This window comes from Sarcophilus harrisii, chromosome 3, assembly GCF_902635505.1.
Source record: "Sarcophilus harrisii chromosome 3, mSarHar1.11, whole genome shotgun sequence".
Taxonomy (NCBI): domain Eukaryota; kingdom Metazoa; phylum Chordata; class Mammalia; order Dasyuromorphia; family Dasyuridae; genus Sarcophilus; species Sarcophilus harrisii.
This window is the reverse complement of record NC_045428.1, coordinates 10,167,099-10,188,715: the sequence shown is the minus strand read 5'-3', so window position 1 is coordinate 10,188,715 and position 21,617 is coordinate 10,167,099. Positions and strand designations below refer to the sequence as shown.

Below are 21,617 nucleotides of genomic sequence, written 5' to 3'. Positions count from 1 at the left end.
AGACAGGTTCCACCGTGTAGAACACATGGGGAAAATTCTAGTTTTGCATTCAAAGGACTCGAGTTTAAGTCCTGCCTCTGCTGCTTACTCCCTGGGCCTCAGCTTCCCCATTTGTAAAAGGAGAGAGTTGGGTTAAGTTGTGACCCAGCTATATGACCCTATGATGTCTATTTGGGTCTCAGTTCCATCTTCTTGAAAATGAAACCATTGTTGGGGTGCTCTCTTAAATCCCTTTCAAGTTTAAGACCTTCCAGGGAATCTTTCTGAAGCCCAAGTAAAAGACTAATTGTGGCCGGTTTGGGGGTTTGGTTCACCCAGCTAGGACAAGGTTTGGTCCCTAGAAAGTGGTTAGGAAATGTTTATTGACTGACAGCAACTTGAAACTTCTAAAGCACTTTGCTCCAGACAAACCTAGAATGTGGATGGGGTCCCACCCCCATTTTGTAAATGATTAACTGGAGCCCTGAGTGCTGTGGGGACTTGTCCTGGCCACAGAGCTTGATGATGGCGAGCTGAGCTTTGGATGCTGCTCTCTTGTCTGAGAGTCCAAGAGGCTGGCAAGGAACACGAGCCACCTTTGAAAGAAACTGAAAGGGTTTCCTAAGGCTCTGAAAGTCGTATCAATGTCACACACACTAGTGATTCAAATCACATTACTTTTATCTCATGATTTTCTTTTCTTTTTGAATCCCCAGCTAAGAGCTCCTCCTTTCATTCTTCACATCATCTGTCTTTCTTTAAACAGAGACAAAGTCTGCAAAAGTCAGCGAAATCTTGTCCTTCTGATTCTGAAAGGCTCAGAAGTCAATCTCGAAAGGAATAGGAGGGGATAAATGGAAGGAAACATGAGCAGAGATGCTTGGCTTTCCCTGAGAATTACCCATTCCTTTAAAGAAATAGTTGAGCAGGAATGGGGGAGATAACTGGAGATCAAAAATCATGGGCTTTCTTTAGGAGATTTTAGTAGACTTAAGAGGTTCTTTTTTTTTCTTTTACCATGAGATCAGCAACAAGAAAAAGATCAGAAAGGGAGGTAATAACAGAAAGCTTGGGACCAAGCTGTTTGTTGATCCTGAGGGAGGGCAACCCACCTCCAACCTTAAAGAGGGTTCAATAGCCTTTCAAAGCCAGGTCCTGTCACTGCAAGATAAGTAGGGCCAATTGCAAGAGATAGAGAGACAGATAAAGACAGAGAGACAGAGAGAGACACAAAGACAGACAGAAAGAGAGAGAGACAGACAGAGACAGAGGCAGAGAGACAGAAACACAGAGAGAGAGAGAGAGAGAGAGAGAGAGAGAGAGAGAGAGAGAGAGAGAGAGAGAGAGAGAGAGAGAGAGAGAGAGAGAGAGAGAGAGAGAGAGAGAGAGAGAGAGAAAGAGAGAGAGAGAGAGAAAGAGTTTTCCAACTTTACGGGGACGGTCTATTGATTCTTGCTTCTCTGTTAATAAAAAGCTCATTGAAAGCAACAACTTAATCAGTGCTTGTCAGCACTGCTGGGAGATGCAGAGGTTCATCCCAAGCAGTGTCTTCCTGGCTTCCCAGGCAGCAGGTTGGGTCCAGCTGCACCTCCCTGTCCTGACACCTGTACAGAGCAGGACCATGGCCAGCCACTCACTGACTGTGGCTCCCCCGGCCTCACTGAGGAAGCCCCTGAAGATCCCAGATAGACTTCTCTTGGGACCCGGACCTTCCAATCTTACTTCACGGATCATGCATGCAGGCAGCCTCCAAATGATTGGACACATGCATGAGGAAATGTTTCAGGTAAGTGGTGGGAAAACTGGCTCGGATGGCCCTCTCTAAAACACTCTGGAACTATGCTTGAACTTCGGGATAGCAGAAGGTTAGAAGCTGAGGCCATGTTCAACTAGAGTCAGGAGAGAACTGACTGAGTCTTAGTTCTGTCACTTTACCATCTCTGTGAGTAATTTGACATCATGAAGTCTCAGTTTTCTCATTTTTAAGATGGAGAGAACAATCCCTGGGTGCCTCTACTACAGGGTTGCTTGTGGTATATTCAATTGAAATAAAAAATAAAAAATAAATTACAAAATGAGCTACTAGCATCTCATTTAAGTTTCACAACAACTCTGGGAGAGCCACAGGTGCCTAGAGCTAGAGGAATGTAAGAGAGCAGTGAATCCAGTCACCTCACTGACAGAGAAGTACACTGAGGTCTAATAATTATGGAATCATAGAATGTTAGATTTAGAGCTATCAGAACATAAAGTGCTTTGCAAACCTTAAGTACTATATACATTTCAACTATTTTGATCAACCAATCTCAAAGCATTTATTAAGTATCTACTATGTGGCAGGGACTGTGCTGGGGGTACAAATCAATTAATCATTATTATTATTCAATCAATTATTATACATTTACTCTATACCAGATGCTCTCTCGGGTGCTGAAGTTATAAAGCCAAAAATGAAAAAAAATGGCTTTCTTCAGGAAGCTAACATTCCCTCAGGAGAGATAACATGCACATGTACACATAGCCACAGAACAGATTCCAGGTGATTTTAGTGGGAGGCTGAGCCATTGAAGGATCAGGAGAGGATTCATGTAAAAAGTGGCACTTAAAGTGAGTCTTTTTTTTGCTGAAGCAATTGGGATTAAGTGACTTGCCCAGCGTCACACAGCTATGAAATGTTAAGTGTCTGAGGACAGATTTGAACTCGAGTCATCCTGACTTCAGGGCTAGTGCTCTATCCACTGCACCACCTAGCTGCCCTTTAAAGTGAGTCTTTAAGAAAAGTTGAGGTCTTAAGAGTCAGAGATGAGAAAGAAGCACATTTCAGGCAGGAGGGATAACTTGTGAGGAGCAGAGAGATGGGAAATGAAAGATCGTTTATGAGGAACAACTGATGCTGATGATGATGGTGGGAGTGATGATGATGATGATGATGATAAGAGTGATAGCATTAATGGTGATGATGCTGAGGAGGAGGATAATTGTGGTGATGATGATGATGGGGGAACAATTAGTGATAGTGATGAAGAAGATGGTGGTAGTCCTCATGGTGTGGTGACAATGATGGCGATAGTGGTGATGATGATGAGGGATGTGATGGTGGTGACATTAGTGGTTGTAATGGTGGTGATGATAAAGGCTATGATGATGAAGATGGTGGTAGTAGTGGTGATGATGATGAAAGAATGATTGTAGTCACATTAATGGCAGTGATGAAGGTGATGAGGATGGTGGTGATCCTATGAAGAAGAAATTTTGGTGTCCATTAAACCAAAAGCTATCCGAGATCTCTTCCAGCTCAGAGATTCTACAGTTCTGTAATATGAAATAACAGTTGTAAAAGGTCTATATTGGGGCAGCTTGGTGGTGCAATGGATAGAGCGCCAGCCCTGAAGTCAGGAGGACCTGAATTCAAATCTGACCTCACTTAACACTTCCTAGTTGTGCAAGTCACTTAACCCCAAATGCTTCAGCAAAAAAATAAAAGGTCTACAATCAAGAAAAATGGGTCCTAAACTAGCTTCTGCTAATAACCAAATATATCACATGGCACAATTTACATTTCCTCTCTGGATCTCAATTATCTCATTTGGAAATTGGAAGGACCAGATTAGATGATCTCTCAGGTTAGTTCTAGTTACTTAATAAATGTCAGTTCAATTGAACTAAATTAAATTACTTCTAACATAGAGAGTTCTATGTAGTAAGTACTTATTGGGTAGTTAATGAGTGACCTTGTCAAAATAGGTGAAAGTTGACCAGCCTCCCCCTGTTTCCATTCCTCCAGAAAGGCCGAAAAAGAACTTTTGCTTTATCTTTTGTCTTTCAAGGCTTCATTGGTTATTCTCTATTAATTTTCTCTGTTTCCATTTCTCAGGAAAGTGAAGGTTTAACCATCAACCCTGTGATTTAAAATGTGCAATATTCTAGTCATGCTTAGCTTCTTAATCTCTTTACTTTGGCTCAAATACTTTAGGACTAATGTCTAAAGTCCAATCTTTTCATTTTCCAGAAGTGGAAATAGAGACCCAAAGCTAGAAGCTTCACAGTGTGAGTCATTAACAATTGGGAATTAACCCAAATTTAGTGTTCTTTCCACTTTGATTTTCCTGAGAGGAGTTATGGGGAGTTTCTGGTCAGAGGTCCCTAAATTAGAGATGGAAAGGACCCTAGAGATTATCTAGTCCCTCCTTTGGCCAATTAAGAAATCATGACCCGGGGGAGTTACTTGATTGCCTGAGGTCACACAGGTAGCTTGCATCAGAAGTCAAATTTAAACATTGAACCTTTAATTCCAGAACCAGGGATCTCTCTCCTCCACCATATTTATGGATTCACAGCTTGGACTCCATCCAGTTCAACACTTTCATTTTAAGATAAGGAAACTGAAGTCCAGAAGTGAAACGATTTGGCTAAGATCACATGTTTTCTATACTGAAATACTTTCTGGGTAAACACAAAATTCGAATTCCTTTCTCACTTACTTGTTCTAAAGTCATCAACAGAAAACATGATTTTCTTTATTGTCTATACAAGATCCTTGCTTACAGTTATAAGGAACAAAGAAACCCGCTATTTGTCCAACTTAGGAATTGACTTCAGGAAAGTTCAAATTCTTTGATCACGGACCAAAGTAATGGGGGACTAGATAGGAAACTGAGGTTGATAGAAATTAAGGGACAGAATTATGCAGCTAAAGAAGAATTTGAACTCAGGATCTCCTGTCTCTAAGACCATTATGTCACCTACCTGCCAGAGACCCAAAAAAAAAAAAAAAAGAGAAAGAGAAAGAGAAGAATGGAGATCAAGAACACTCTAGTTTCTTTTTGACTCAGAATACATAAAAAGTAGAGTGAAATAAGGATGGAAAAGTAGATTATTGAGAACTGTGACTCCATTGTTAATTAGTAGCATTAGAATCTTCATCATAGTAATAAGAGGGAGACAAGAAGGACTTTGGTTCATAGGATACTTTTCTGGTATACTTCAAATCCCATCAAGACATAATGTTGGCTCTGTCTGCCTTCGTGAGATAGTTTGTTATTTTTCTTATTTTCCTGGTAATACAACCCTGGTAGTACTCATACTAATGTGCCCATTTTATGGTTGAGAAACAGAGACTCAGAGACCTTAGGTGGTTTGACCATGGTCACACATCTATTTAAACTCAAAGCCAGGATTTGAACCCAACTGCCCTAACTCTTAATCCAATTTATGCCGTAATTGTCATTGCCTCCTTACATTTCTCACCACACTTCTGCTAGATCTCTCTTACTTTCTGTGTATCTTTGGGGAAATAGCTTCATCTCTCTGAGCCTCAGTTTCTTCATGAGGAGGCTGGACTAGAGGAGTCCCAAGGTTCTTCAAAGCTCTAGAGCGATGATCTTGGGGGCTATAATCACACCCATGTCATGCGCTTTTCCTTGCCTTCTTATTGGTGAGATACTTCTTCCAAAGAGGAGAGAGACATCAAAGAGAGTAGAAGAATGGAGGGAAGTATAGATAGCTAGATGGATGAGAAGGAGTAAATGAAAAAAGCAGAAAGAGTAAGAAAGAAGTGGATAGAGGAAAAAAGGAAAGATAGAGAGGGCAGTTGAATCCCAGGGCAACAGTAATATCCATATTCACTATCTTACACATAGTACGTACTTAATAAACATTTGTCTTTGAACATTTGTCTGTTCAAATTTTAAAATGCCCCAGTTAGGATAATGCCAGCTGATGGTCACAAGGCATTTGTTGCCTTTTTTTGCATGCAGAGTGAGTTTTACCCATAACCTTCCTTTATTTCAGATCATGGATGAGATCAAAGATGGCATCCGGTATGCTTTCCAAACACAGAACAAACTCACCCTGGCCATCAGTGGCTCTGGACACGCAGCTATGGAAACTGCCCTGTTCAATGTGGTTGAACCAGGAGAGTCTGTCCTGGTCGGGGTGAATGGCATCTGGGGACAGAGGGTGGCAGATATGGCTGAGAGGATGGGTAAGTGAATCAACCTTGGTTTGGGGGGCAGTCCCCTAATTTCAAGAATTTCTCCACCTTCCAGAGCTTTCTAGAATGAGCCAAGACCATGAGACTTGGGTTAGTTCTTCCACAAGACTAATGCCACATCCAAATTTCCTATCTCGACCCAGCAACAATGGCATAAAAGACAGGAAATGAGATGGAGGAGTGTGGCTCTCATCGGGCTTAATGATTGATTGGGTTGTTTACAGACATTTCACCAATATAGTTTCCAGGGTGATTTCTCAGGAGGTCATTTAAAAAAAATAGATCATGTTCCAAGTTCTCGTTAATGGACAACCTAATACGGCTACAAAGGGAGCTACAGAATTTGTCATGACAGTAAAATTTTATGAAAAAAGGTCCAGCCTCAGTGTCATACTATCCCTAAGCGCCCATGAAATATGGAGGAAATGTCCATTAGGATATTAAAGTCACCTAAAATAGTTCCTAAGAGTCGAAAACATGGCCTCTCAGTCCTAAATCACAGTCACAATACACTCAAGCAAGGAAGACATAATAACTCATGTTTATAATGACCTCAAGTTTGCAAAGGAATTTTCTCAAAAGCATCCTGTGAAGTAAGTAGTGTACATACTATTACCCCACTTTACAGAAGAGAAAACTGAGCCTCAAAAAATGAAATGATTTGCCCAATGTCACATAGCCATTAACTGTGAAAGCTGGGAATTGAATCTGTGATTCTCAAGACTCTTGGCCCCTGGCTTTTTCCATTTGTCCCAACTAGAGCGTCAAAAGAATGCACAGATCCACCCTCTGCTCTCAGTACAAAAAACCACCAAGCTGTCAAAGGTAGAAATAGATTGCTGAATCATAACCGATGACTTTCCCTTGCTTTCCCTCTGATTCTCTGCCTCCTATATTCTTCATCCCATCAGGAGCCAAAGTGCACCAAATGGTGAAGGTTCCTGGAGAGTATTATACACTGCAAGATGTGGAGAAGGTAAGTCCAGGCTTACGTTTAACCATCCCCTACTCAACTTTCTGCCCTAATACTGACTGCAGCTTAATAGTATACAGAAAAAGGTGAATGGGGTAACAAGAAGAGCACCAGATTAGGAGTTTGGGGTCCAGCTGTGGCCATGATACCAATCAACAATAGGACTCAGAAAATGCAAGCCAATTTAATTTAGTTCAATTCAGCAAACGTTGGTGAAACACTGTATATCCAGCACTGTACTGGACACTAGGGGCAGTATATGAGATGTCAAGCATTGAGGCGACACAATATTGGACATGATCACTATTGAACCTAGGGGTTGCCAAGATCTATGATCAAATATTTCTTCCGGTACTTTCTGTGTGACTGTGAGCAAACATTTAACCTTTCTCAGTCTCCCTTTCTTCATCTATAAAATGGGATAAAAACTGCACCTTCCTCACAAAGCTGTTGTGAAGATCAAATAAGATAACATGTAAAACACTTTGAAAACTATGATGTTCTACATAAAAATTAACTATCGTCATCATATCATCAGTACTTGTCCCTGCCCTCTTGAAATTCAATGGTTTTGTATTAGAATATGTCAAATAAAGTTTGACTAATTAATGATAAGTGCAGAAGGGGGGTGCCAACAAAGGCAGGGTGAGGAGCTGTTCATTGTCAAAAGGGGTGGGAATCGGGAAAGGATGCGTGGAGAAGGTAATCTTTGAAATGGGTTTCAAAAGGTGAGTGGAAACTCAACAGGAATTGCTGGAGAAAGAAAGGGGAAGATATTTTAGATGTGACACAGTATGAGCAAACACCGAGAGAAAACTAAGGAAAGTCATAGCCAAAGTTTTAGGAAACATCTACTTTCAAAAATTGTCTTTCCATGTAACTGAGAAAAAATAAAATATTATTTTAAAAATGTAAAAAATGGAGCTAACGGAATATACATGCTCCATTGTCTGATGCAACTATTGTATTAGATAAGGTAGAGGAATTCAATTCACACTCTTTGGAAAGTCTAAAATGATGATGATTTTCATCATCATTATCCTTTTTAAAAAAAAATGGGCTTCCAGTGACCTGAACTTGGAGTCATGAATATGTGAATTCCAATTCTGCCTCTGACACATTGGTCATGTGATCCAGGAAAGTCACTTATCTGAGTTTCACTTTCCTCCCTGATCATACCACAGAATTTAAGAATTAGTAGGATTGTTTTTGCTTTTTCTTTGTACACTCAGTGTTTAGCCCAATACCTGGCACAGAATAAGTAATAACGGTTTCCTTGTTGATCGACCCTTTAAACCCAGCTAGTGGCTGCCCAGTTTTTGCTCAGAGATGTACAAGGAGAATTTGTCACCTCCCAAGACAGCCCATCCCAATTCTGGAAGGTTGGAATTCTTCAAACTCCTGGTCTTTATGTCAAGATTCCTTGGGCCTCTTTGCAGCTTCCCCCCAGTTCTGTCCACTAGGACCAAGCAGAGCAAACCCAGTCTTATATAAAAGAGATGGCGGCATAATAGCCACAGTGCAGACTTCACATGGCTGTTATGGGGACCAAATGAGAATGTGTGTAAATCGCTGAAAGCTCCCAGTGAATGTCAGTCATTATAATTGTGATAAAGACGGTAGTGAAAATAGGGATGGTGATAATGATGTTGAAGAAGAGCTAACAGAAGACAGAGGGTCTGGGAAACACATGACTCTTCTGTATCCTCCAATCAGTAGATCAAATGCTTGGAGGGACTTCAAGACCCAACCTGTGCACGCTGGGAGCTGAGATGTTACAGTTCCACTGAGTAAATTTAATGCAATTCAACTAGTATATACTGAGTACGGGCTATAAAGAGCTGTGAGAGGCACCAAAAACACAAGTATCAGAATGACTCAGGTCCTGCCCTTGGAGCTTACACAGTAAGTACACAAATGTGCATCATACAAGGAAGGCAGAGCATGAGGAACACTGGCAAAGTGCTTGGAGAAAATCTGAGGAGGAAAAACAATTTCAGGTGGAGAAGATGGAAAGGGACTTTGTGGAAGACTCTAGGAACATGGGTGTAGAACTGTAAGCACCTTGGAAGCCATTGCCTCCCCTTTCTAACCTCCTTAGACAGGTGGGGGAAACTCATTACTCTGTGTGTGTGTGTGTGTGTGTGTGTGTGTGTGTCCTGTCTGTATATGTATGCACTGTCTCTGCCTGTCTGTTTGTCTCTGTGTTTCTGTGTCTCTGTGTTTCTGATTCTGTCTCTCTGCTTGTCTATGTATGTCTCTTTCTTTCTCTCTCTTTCTTGCCCCCCATCTTTCTATCTCTCTCTGTCTCTTTATCTCTGTCTCTCTTTTGGTCTCTCTTTCTCTGTCCATGTCTGTCTGTCTGTCTATCTCTCTTTCTAGGGTCTGACACAACACAAACCTATGCTGCTCTTTCTCACCCATGGAGAGTCCTCCAGTGGAGTAGCCCAGCCCTTGGATGGATATGGTGATCTTTGCCACAGGTGAGCCCTATACCCCCCCCCTCCCCAGGCAAGGTGTGAAGAGTGGCTACCAGCTTCCTGATTCTTGACCTTAGCTTGAAATCCACTTCCTCTCACAATCTATCCCTCAGCCCCCAGGAGCAGTTCTGTGACCTTTTCCCAGCAGAATTTCAGAACGCTTTCCAGAAAGTTATATGAGGAACGTTTTGTGGTTCACAATGTGTACACCCAGTGATCCATGGTCCAGGTCCTTGGAGCACAGTAATCTTTGCAATCTAATTTGATCAGAGAAGAGATTTCCCAGAAATTGGATTGCTGATTGGAAAAGGATAAATTTACACACTACACCCAGATCACCCATTTCCTAAGGGTATAAAAGCTATTTTGGTAGTGTGGACATGTATATACTTGCATATATATCCCTAAGTGGATAGATAGATGCAGATAGATGGATAGCTAGATAGGGATACACACACATACACTAGCTACATGCACGTATGTTATATGCCAATTTAAAAAAAATATATTGTCTTATCAGATCCTCACAACAACTCTATATTATCCCCATTATACAGTTGAAGAAACTGAGGCAGAGGCTAAATGACTTACACAGCTAGAATGAGTCAGAAGCTAGATTTGAACTCCAGACCCAGAGTTCTATTTTACCACTTAGCTGTCTATGGACAAGTCACTTTATGCCTTAGTTTCCTTATCTATACATTAGGATTGAATGTAGTCAATTGCTATAACAACTACCTCACTGGCCTTTGAGATCAAATGTGCTAGAATGGTCAGCTAGCCATACCTTCATCCATAGAATCTGCTCTCTTCCTTTTTAGGCACAATTGTTTACTCCTGGTGGACTCTGTAGCCTCGTTAGGGGGAGCTCCAATTTACATGGACAAGCAAGGTGAGAGCCACTTGGGGGTCCCTTTTAATTCCTACTGTAATGAGCCTCCATTGGGCTTCCAAACACTGCCAAATGGGCTGGGGTTTAGAGATACCTGCACGATTAGTTTGTACCATACAGAAAGACACCTGATCCATTGATATAAGCCCTCCATCTATCATAAACACTGAAATTCCCTCATGGGCAACACTGCTTTGATTGTGGCTCCTTTTAAATACACATTTCTTACATAAGACAGGCAAGGATTACATTAGCACCACTGTCCTATCAGCACAAATGAGACTAGATAACTAAATTCTTGGAAAGCAAATCTCTGGAGAACTAGAACCTGGGACAGGTCACTCCTAATGGAGGAGAGAGTCTGGGACAGTCTAGAGCACAGACACCACCCAACAGGAACAGAGCTGGGTGAGTTGCCAAAGTGAGGGGGCTTTGGAAAGCCTGGTATTGGAGGGAGGATTGTTGTAGACAAATGGACCCTGTAAGAGCCAGCCTCAGCCACCAAATATCATTAAGGAAGAAGATTGCATTTGAGACCAAAAATTATCCCCAACACTTGGCTTTGCCCCACCAATAATACTGTTGGAAGGCATTGAAAAGGAATTTTGCAAAGGCTTGCTCAGGTGCCCAAAGCCTGACTCCGAAGGGAGGGAGTTCTAAGTCCCACTCTTACAGGCAAGGGACAGATATCACCCAGTCTCCTCTCTGTTAATGCAGGCATTGACATCTTGTACTCTGGCTCTCAGAAAGTCTTAAACGCCCCTCCTGGAACTTCCCTGATGTCCTTCAGTGAAAAAGCCAGGTGAGCTTCCCGTTCTATCATCTCTTTCCCATTTTTCTCCTCATTTCATTGATTTCCTGACACACTTATCACTCCTATGAATTTTCCCTAAAAACAGAGACAGAGCAAAACAGGATAACAAAGCAAACCTATCTGCCCCTACATGCACCATTCTCTCCCTGTAGTCCTCCATCTCTCTCCCAAAAAGAATATCTTTCATTCTCCTTATCTTTGAAACCAAGATTGCTTATTGCAATTAGTCCACGTTCAGTTGTCCTCCTTTATTTGACTATAAGCATTAGGTGTGTTCTGATTTCCCTGACTTCATGACTTCATGCAGATCTTCCACCACTTCTTCAAATTTTTCACGGACATCATTTTTTGAGTCGCAATACATTTGGACTTCATTAACATCAGGTCACCACATTGGTTTAGCACTTTCTTTGCTGAATATCCTAATTTCATAAGGTACAATTTCCTCTACGTTCCGCATACTAATTTTACACGTTACAATTTCTTTAACCACCCCAAAAAGACACTTTTGTTTGTGATATTTTTGTAAGCACAACAAGTGATGCTATGAATATTTTGTTATGTATGCAACCTTTGGTTCTGTCATTGACCTCTTTGGGGGGCTCTTCCTAATACCAAGTGCACTGGCTAAGAATAGATTAATAGATTAATGGCTTTTCTCAACACGAGTCCCAGTTATGTTTGTTGTTAAGAATGGAAAGACCAGTTCTCAGCTCTATCCCGATAGCCCCTAGCCCCTCCAACATTGACTTCCTGGTAGACAATTGAGTAGTTCTTCCTATAGAGCTTCCAATTCGAATGTTCATCATCAGAGTGTTCATCATCAGAATGTTCTCATCAGAGGATGTAGTCCATGCATGAGCAGTACCTTCTCTAGGGCTAAAAGCAGATGCTATCCCAGGACGATTGAACCAAGCCAATTTGGGGTTTTATTACTGTTTTCTGGGTATGAGATTCACCTCGGAGTTATGCTAATTTACTTTTGTCTTATTAGTGTCTTAGAGCATCCTCTCCAAACAGTGAAGATTTACATTTCTTCTTCTCAAAACTGTTTGTTTGACATTTGAAAGCTCCAATCCCCCTTATCTTGTCACACAGCTAAATGTCTTCTCCACTTTGGAACAGTCCCTTGCCTACCCCAGGTGCCGGCCTCAAAGTGAGTCAGTCTCTGGTCGGTAGCCCAAGTCAGCATTCAAATCTGGGTGTCCTACGAATATCTTGTAGTTATGCTTAGAGAGTTTTAAAAATCCATGAAAGGCCATAAATATCTAAAGAAAAGAAAATATTTGTTTTGGTAACATAGCTCTTTTACTCATTTCCTCATGAATGGGACCATTCATTTGGATGGATTATAAAATTTCTTGGGCATCCGACAGTTGGATCAATGTGAAAATGACCTATTATGAACCTTTGAACATTTAATTAGACTCAGCAGGAGAGGGCTGTTAAATTTTTAGTCACTTCCATGCTAGATCCCTTCAAAGGTCTACTCGGAAATGGCAAAACCATCCCCAAACTCATTAATTTGTGGCTTAATGGGTGTGTGTGACATTCTGGGAACTCATGGGCATTCAGGTCACCTTATGAGAACCATACCACCCAATTTCTCCATCCTGGGCCCTTGCTCAACATCATCATGCCAAATGGTAACCCTTGTTTAGACAGGGCAACCCAAAGTCAACCGGTCAAGGTTGACAAGGTGTAAATGATGGAGATTTTAATGATAGGATTTCTCATTCAGAGGCTAAGTATCCCCCTCCTGGGACACACACAGAACAGTTGAGAATATGATGATCTCTCTTTGACAGGGGACGAATGAGGGTCCTCACCAGTGACATTATCCTGAGTGGGAAGGATTGGGTCTTGGTGGGTGGTGGATCTCTAAGCTGTGCTCTTAGTTTTCTGGAGAGAGAACCAAGAAGACTGAAGCTGAGGGGTAACGACAGCGGGAGAATAAGAAGTTCCGAATGGGCTCCACAGGGGAAGCCTGCACATTTGGGGTGATTCCCCACAGAATTGTGGGGTCCTAGGTGAAGAGGATGCCGGGGATGGCAAAAGCTGAAGGAAGAAGGAAAGTGGGGAAATTCATGGCCAGGATGGGAGGTTCATGGGATACCTGGAGAAAAAGAAAAATTCTGGCACCCAGGTAGCTGAACACAGAAAGGGTGCTCTAGGCCGGGCTACATTTCCTGGACCAAGTTCTGTATCACTTTTTCTGTCTCTGTCTCTCTGTCTCCCTCTGTCTCTATATTTCTTTGTCTCTCTGTGTTTCTATGTCTCTCTGTCTCTCTATCTGTTACTTTTTTGTCTATCCTAATTTCATAAGGTACAGTTTCCTCTGTGTTGCACACACCCATTTCACGGGTAACAATTTCTTTAGCCACCCCAAATAGACAAACACTTATTTTGTTTATAATATCTTTATCTGTCTGTGAGTGTGTCTCTGTCTGTCCCTCAATCCCTCCCTCTCTGTCTCGGTCTTACGTCTTGACTCCTAGATGGTGTGGCTAGCCCGCTTCTCTCATTCTAGGGAATCTTTCTAGGGACCTGAGAAGGCCCCACCATGTTCAGAAGCTCACTCCCTTTAGCAACCACAGGGGCCTTTTCCTAAATAACCTACCACTACCTGAATTTCCCCCTGGTGGCTAGAATTTCCCCCTGATGAGGGAGCTTTGCCCCCCAGGGGATCCTGGGAATAGGAAGTTTCTTTGGAACAAAGGAGAACTGAGGTTTCCAGAGTCCAAGATACCTGCTCTTGGGTGTCTCCCTCCAAAGAGACAGAAATGTTCTCAAATGAGCTTTTCCTGGAAATTGCAGGAAAGCAACTTTCTTTTCTGACATCTACACACACACACACACACACACACACACACACACACACACACACACAAACACACCAGCTTATTTCCCAGTAGAAATTGTGTGAACAAAAAAATCATAATTCTCCTAAGTAGCTTTCCCTCTCTCCCCAGTGCCCGCCAAGCAGCAGAACCAAGAGTAGACGTCCCATCCAGTGTCTCAGCTCTTCCACATCCTAAGTTTACTTGATGATAGCACCCAACTCCCTCCTCGCTTACTGGGTCATAAGGTCTATTGTTGGCCAAGAACAGCTAACCAAGCAATCTTTTTCAAAGGGAAGGACCGCCATGTTTAGGCGTGGGCTGCTGAGAACTTTTCTGTGGTTTGGGCCAACGGTGAATGCTGAATTCTCTTTTCTCTTTTCTTTTCTCTAGAAGTAAGATTTTTAATCGAAAGACAAAGCCTTATTCTTTTAATTTGGATTTGAAGTGGCTGGCCAACATTTGGGGTTGTGACGACAATCCTAGGGTGTAAGTATCTGGGGTTTATGAGCTGCTGTCCCCATGGATCCATAGCAAGAACATACACTTAGAAATCCATCTCTTCCCATGCTTCCCCAAAGTAAATGGAAATTTGTCAGATTGAGATCTGGAAAAGACCTTAGAGGGTTCACAGATGAGCAAACAAGGTCACACCAGTACTGATTAGCTTTCATTTTTTACAGCCTTCCAAAGAGGAACCTGATCTAACTTCACACCTTCCAAATGATGGCCTGAATAGACCACCCCAAAATTTAGGCTAAAATGAGATCTCATTGAAGAGAGAGAGAGAGAGAGAGAGAGAGAGAGAGAGAGAGAGAGAGAGAGAGAAGAGAGAGAGAGAGAAGGAAGGAAGGAAGGAAGGAAGGAAGGAAGGAAGGAAGGAAGGAAGGAAGGAAGGAAGGAAGGAAGGAAGGAAGGAAAGGGTGAGGGAAGAGGGATGGAAGGAGGGAGAAAGAGAGGGGAGGGGAAGAGAGGGAGAGGGAGAAAGAGAAAAAGGAAGAAGAGACAGAGACAGAGAGGGGGAGAGAGGCAGAAAGGAGGAAGAAAGGAAAAGAAAGAGAGAAGGAGAGGAAGGAAAAAGGAGAGAGGAAGGAAAAGGGAGAGAGAAAGGAAAAGGAAGAGAGGAAGGAAGAGAGAGGGGCAGGGAGGGAGAGAGGGAGAGAGGGAGGGAAGGAGAAGGAAGGGAGAGAAAGAGGGGGAGAGAGATTGAAAAAAAAAACTACTGCTTAAAGGCCACATTTAAGGCCTTATCACATTTAAGGGACAATAGGGACCTACATAGCATTCTATTGGTCAGTCATTCTCCAACTTTTTGACAGGTTTTTGCTCTTAAAAATTATCAGGAACCCTGAAGAACTTTAAAATAAGTAAATTCTATCTATTGATATTTACCATATTATGGAAATACGTTTAAAAGAATCGCACATATTTAACCTATATCGTTTACTTTCTTGGGTAGGGGGGAAGTGAAAGAAGGAGGGAGAAAAATTTGGAACACAAAATCTGCCACAAATTAATGTTAAAAACTTTCTTTATATGTATTTTGAAAAAATAAAATATTTTTTGAGGGAAAAAACATTTGTTTTATTAGAAATCAAAAAGAATGAAATTTTAAAACATTGTTTATTCATCAAAAATTTCAGTAAACCTGAATAACATTTTTATGATGCAAAAATAGCCCTTTTAGCTTGGAGAAGACTTGGGAGGGTGTGATGTTTGTCTCTGAGCCCATGAAAGACTGTCAGGGGGAAGAGAGATTTTGCCTTGGCCCTTTTTGGTCCCAAGTGGTGCAACAGGAAGCAACGAGTGGGTCATGAAAGCCCAGGAGAGCTCCGAGACATCTGGTACAGCCTCCCTGAGCTGTATGGGAGAAGCCAGTGTAGGTTTGCCATCAGCAAATGGGTACTAAGAGTCGGAGCTGTCTAGGAGGGAGTGGGCGCCTCAATAGGTGATGGGAAGGTTTCTCCTCATTGGGGGTCTTCAGGCAAAGTTTGGATGGCCGCTTGTGGGCTGCATCATAGAGAAGCTTCCCCAGGCACCAGCTGGGACTTTCCCTGGGCACTGGCCAGGAGTCTGGGGGGCCTCCCTGAGCACCAGCCAGGACTTTGAGGTCCCTTTCAGCTCCCAGCTTCTGTGCTTCTGAGGATCCTGCCCCTCTGAGGCCGGGACGGTTCCACTGCCATCACCTACCCAGCCCCTGAAGTCCATGCCACCTGATGTCTTCCAGGTACCATCACACCACCCCGGTCATCAGCCTCTTTGGCCTCCGAGAGGGCTTGGCCGCACTGGCTGAGGAGGTAAGTGCTTTCTCCCAGCCCGAGCCCAGCTGAGGAGGGAAGGCCGGGATTTGTTCAGCTGGAGCTCTGGGGGGGATTTGGGTTATATTCTGTTCCCATGCAATGACGGACCCTTGGGGGATGAGCAGGAGAGCCAGTGGTGTGGCGGGGAGGGAGAGAGCAGGGTAGGGAGCTGGTCCTCACGGCAAGAACTCTGGGTTCGGGTCCTTCCCCAAATCCTGTGTCCCGGGCACGGCTTTCCGCTCTTGGCTGCCCTTTGAGCTCTCTGGGGGTCAGGTGACATCTTTTAGGAATCACTGAGAGTCCTTGCGGGTACATTATTCATAAAGGGTGGCTCCGGGAGTCCGGCTGGGAGGGGATGGGTGGGCTCTGAAGGAAGGAAGTTCTGGAAGAGGGCAGCAGCCGGGGACTGCTGGGAAGATGCTAGGCTGGTGCTGCTGGGCCTCTCGTTGCCCGGAGGAGACGTTCACTCCCCTGGGCCTCCCGAGAGTAACTCAGACTGCTGCTGAGGTGACAGGGAATGGTGGCCAGAAAGCTGAACAGGTCCCTCTCTCCCACAGATGACCCCAGAGGACCTCAATTAGAAGGGGAGGTTGGGAGGGAAGTGGCCAGCCAGCTCCATCTTCTCTTGTCTGGGCAAAGCATGTGCAGAATTCAGTCAAAGGGCTAGACATGCATCCACTTCTATCACTGGCTTTCACTTCACTTTTCTGGGTCTCAGTTTACTCATCCATAAAATGAGTGCATTCAGACTAGAAGGCCTCTGAGGTCCGTTTTTGCCTTAAATCTATTCTCATTCTCTCCCTTTCTCTCATTCTTTCCTTTTCCTCCATTTCTCTCTCCTTTTTCTCAGTCCTCTTTCTATGTGTTGAACCAGGAAGGATCCTGAGGTCTACTGTGACCCCAGCATCTCCAGCTATTGCCAAGGGAAGGCTCTCATTTCTCTGGGGTTTCCTTCTCCAGCCTGGCAGCATCCCTCCTCTGCAGCCATAGACATTCAAGGGCTCCCTTTTCTTCATTCAGGGCCTGGAGGAGAGCTGGAAGAAGCACCAAGAGGCCACAGACTACCTGTACAAAGAGCTGCAGAAGCTGGGCCTCCAACTCTTTGTAAAGGACCCGGTAAGGCTGGAGGGCTGGGGGGCTGAGGGGGCAGAGCCCCTGCACTCAAGGAAAGATGCAGTCTGAGCCACGGATGAAGTGGGGCCTGAGCTCCAGGCCTGGGAAAGAAAATAAGGCAGCAGCGTGGGTGACTCGGATCCCGCTGCCCAAGCCGCAGGCTAGCTCGGTTTTCAAATAGAATCGTATCTGTTTTAGTGTAATTTTAAAATATATTTTATAAGCTCTCTCCCACGTACATTTCATTCTTGAAAGGCTTCAGGGCTGACGCCTTTGTTCTAGCATCTGTCAGGTGTGTGACCCCTGGAACAAGCAACAACCAGAGCTCTCTGTCATCCTTACAAGACTCTGAGTTACTCTAACAAGGAATTCCCTGCGAGTGTCAGGCAGCCAGCGCCCTGCGAGTGTCAGACAGCCAATGCCAAGTCATTTATCCGTAGCCAGAGTCAAATTGAGAGTCTGAGAAAATTACCCTCAACTAGAACAATAACTAAGGCTGGGCCACCAGAGCTTTGCCTCAGGACACTGAAATTTAGAAATACAGAAAAGTAAACGTTAGAAATTCAGAAAATTTAGAGATATTGCACTTATTCAGCAACTGAAGTTAGTATCTTGTTAGCAAGGGTATCCAGTTAAAACAAGAAGCTGGCAGTTCCCTGACAGAAGCACTCTGGGGGAGCTCCTGTTCCCTTCCCAGGTGACAGTCTCTCCAGCAGAGACCTGATAGTGTCCCCAGTCTGTTCCCCTTCATTATGGATCAGTATCCTGGAGTCTCACCCTGAGTGTCTCAAGGATTTCACAACTGTCTTTCTTTATTTTTCTTCTAAAAAAAATTTTTTTAAATTGAAGCTCTTATATTTTCAAATCATATGCAATTTTCCACCCTTGACCCTTGCAAAACCTTGCGTTCCAATTCCCGTCCCCTTTCGCCCATCCCTTCTCCTACATGGCAAGTAGTCCAATATATGTTAAACATGGCAAAAATATATGTAAATCCAATAGAGGCGTACATAATTATGCAATTATCTTGTGCACAAGAAGAATCAGATCAAAAAGGGAAAAAAAAGAGAAAAAAATAAAATTCAAGCAAACAACCACAAAAAGTGAAAACGCTGTGTTGTGATCCACCTCAGTTCCCATAGTCCTCTCTGTCACCAACTGTCTTTAACTGTGGGTTCTTTTGGTGCTGCTGGCTGCAGGGCCCAGAGCTGCTGGTCACCCACCCTGAGGCCCCAGCAGATAAGAGGAGGAGCTCCTGGAAAAGTCCAGTCCAGCTTGTTGCTCCCCCCTTCTGAGCTCCTCCAGAGCTGAAGATGGGGCCTGTGAGCATGTGTGTGTGTGGTTTTGTTTTCAGAAGGCGAGGTTACCCACGGTCACCACAGTGGCCATCCCTCTGGGCTACAACTGGAAGGACATCACCTCCTACCTCATGAAGAATTATGGCATTGAGATCACGGGCGGCCTGGGACCTTCGGTTGGAATGGTAATTCTGGGAGGGCAGGGGGGGGCAAATGGGAGCCCTAGAGCCCCCTGGGGTCCGCCTACAACCAAGCAGAGGCCACAGTACGATGGAAAGGGTTTGGGTTCTGGACTCAGGGCAAATGGTCCCAAATCTAGTCCCTGCTGCTCACTCCCTGTGCGATGGGCCTCAGTTTCTCTATCTGTAAAATGAGAAGGTTGGACTGGATGATTTACAGAATCCTTTCCAGCTCTTACCTGCAATCCCTAAAACCTATGTTTCCGTGTTGAAGTGGGGGAAATCTCCAGATGTCTGTGACTTATTGGGGAGGGGGGGTGAGTGTGAGTGTGAGGGTGTGTGTGTGTGAGCATGTGTAAGTGTGTGTGTATGTGTGTGTGTGTGTAAGATTGTATGAGTGTGAGTGTGTGTGTGTGAGTGTATGTGTGAGGGTGTGTGTGAGCGTGCATGAGTGTGTGTGTGAGTATGTGTAAGTGTGTGTATGTGTGTGAGTGTGTGTGTGTGTGAGATTGTATGTGAGGGTGTGTGTGAGAGCATGTGTAAGTGTGTGTGGTGTGAGTGTGTGAGTGTGAGTGTGTGTGTGTGTGAGATTGTGTGTATGATTGTGAGAGTGTGTGTGTTTGTGTGTGTGTGAGTGTGTGAGTGTGTGTGTGAGATTGTGTATATGAGTGTGATTGTGTGTGTGTGTGAATGAGATTGTGTGTGAGTGTGTGTGTGTGTAAGTGTGTGTGTGTGTGAGATTGTGTGTATGAGTGTGTGTGTGTGTGTGTGTATGTGTGAGTGTGTGTGTGAAATCACCTGACCAAGAATAGCACAGCAGCAAGTAGTTCTCCACATTCTGCTTGCGGGCAGAAACAATTACCTTCCCCGTCCGGTTCTGCTCTGAGACAGACTGAATAACAAAATAACTAAAGTAATAACAGCAGCATTTCCCTCACCCTTTAAGGTTCGAGAAACACTTTCCATGTTATCTCTTTTGGAAGGAAGTGCTATTATGATTCCCATTTTACAGATGAGGAAACTGAGGCTCAGAAAGGTTAAGGGATAGGGATTTATTCTCCCATTCTGTGCCTTCTGTGAGGTGAAATAGCAAAGAAACAGGTCATGATGCCTTCCTGGTCCCCGTCCTTTTCTTGGGGCAACAGACCCAAATCTCCAGACTGTCAGTGCGGCTGGGGTTTGAAAAGGCAGCAAGGAAGGGGAGGTATAGTGAAGCAGCAGTGTGCCTGAAAAAGAGCTGGGTATCGTAGTGGGCCTGCCACCCAATAAGTCAGTCTGGGATAGAACAAAAACACAAGAGGAAACTGAGGCTTGGTGTAAGGAAAGGAGTTTCCAGCAAGTAGGGACTCTGAGGGCGGCCTCGGGGAGGGGCCCACGAAATGAGCCTGGGAGGAAAGTTGGCATTCTGGGAGATTTGGGGGGCTGCCTGTTCAGAGGCGTGAAGCGAAAGCCAGAGCCCCCATTTCACAAAGGGGGAAACTGAGGTTCAGAACAGAGAATGACTTCCTGAGACCTTTCAACTAGTAAAGGCCAGAGGCAGGATTTCGTGCCTGGACTTTCAGACTCGGAGTCCAGAACTGCCCCCTGAGCCCTAGGCCGGAGCTTCCCCAAACGGGTCAGTTTGACTGAGGAGCCCAGTGCTCACCAGGGAGCGATGCCATAGACAAGGCAGGCAGCCGGGTGTCCCCTCACGGCTCAGCGCACGTTCTTCTGCTCTCCCCCACCTCAGGTGCTGAGGATCGGCCTCCTTGGCTGCAATGCCACCAAAGCCAACGTGGACCGAGTCATCCAGGCCCTGAAGGACGCTCTGCAGAATTGCCCCAAGAACAAACTGTAGGGGGTCCCCTCTGACCCTCCCACCTCCTCATCTGAAACCAGCTCAGCCTGAACTTGAATGGGCTGGGGGTGGGTGAGGACCTGAAGGAGTGGGCCCAGAGAAGGGAAAAGGGGAACGCGCTCTAGCAAGAGGCAGAGGAAAGGCAGGGAGATGGGGGCGGGGGGGCTCCCTCTCTGCTCCCTGCCTTGCCGGGCCCTCCCTGTGTTGGGGTGCCACCACCTCCTCATGTAGGCTGGTCATCCCCGGTCCCTTTCTAGAGAGCTCAGAGCCCCAGCTCTCTGGAAAATGACCTTCGTAGCTTCTGATTTTATGAAAGTTTTCTGGGGCCGGGAAATCGTCAGCTCCACCCGAGCCTCTCTCTTCCTTTAATTAAAGAAGCCGTTTGGGGCGCCGTGGCCTTTGTGTCCCTTTCTCCTCCCAGTCACAAAGAAGACTAAAAAAAGTCATTAAGGTCCCCCCAGAAGCACCCAAGAAAATCCGGGATGTGAGAACAGACCCAAAGGGCTGGGGGTGAATACCGGGGGTGGGAGCTAGGCTCTCAACCTGACCTGTTCCCTTCCTCTCCCCCCTTGGAACCGTGGATTTTGGAGAGGCAGAAAAGTCAGAAAAACCTTCCAGACACAGAGATTCATCCCAAGGAATACAGGCTGCCTGCCTGAGAGGTCCTTCCCTGGAGGTCTTCAAGTGAAGGCTGGGATAAGCACTAATTGGGAGTATGAGAAAGGCGATTATTACTCAGGGACATGTTGTACTAGATGGACTCTGAGGCCCATCCCTCCAACATCCTGGGGTTCCATGAGACCTACAGACCACCCAAAGGGATAAGGGGTAAAGGAAACTTAGCTCCAGGTGCTTCCCACAGCTGAGATCTGATGATTGGGAATCAGGATTGGGATTAGGAATCCAGGCATCCTTGGGGA

At 44.6% G+C, this 21,617-nt stretch overlaps 1 protein-coding gene across 1 annotated transcript; it reads left to right on the top strand.

Annotated features, from left to right (window-relative positions):
• Positions 1 to 1,359: 1,359 nt before the first annotated feature.
• AGXT (alanine--glyoxylate and serine--pyruvate aminotransferase) lies at positions 1,360 to 21,094 on the top strand. The gene is made up of 11 exons (XM_012546661.3): positions 1,360 to 1,765; positions 5,770 to 5,962; positions 6,883 to 6,947; positions 9,327 to 9,427; positions 10,246 to 10,316; positions 11,034 to 11,118; positions 14,364 to 14,459; positions 16,198 to 16,267; positions 17,291 to 17,386; positions 18,738 to 18,866; positions 20,590 to 21,094. Exons 1-11 carry the CDS (start codon positions 1,502 to 1,504, stop codon positions 20,695 to 20,697), a joined length of 1,278 nt encoding a protein of 425 aa, XP_012402115.1. The 5' UTR covers positions 1,360 to 1,501; the 3' UTR covers positions 20,698 to 21,094.
• Positions 21,095 to 21,617: the final 523 nt, after the last annotated feature.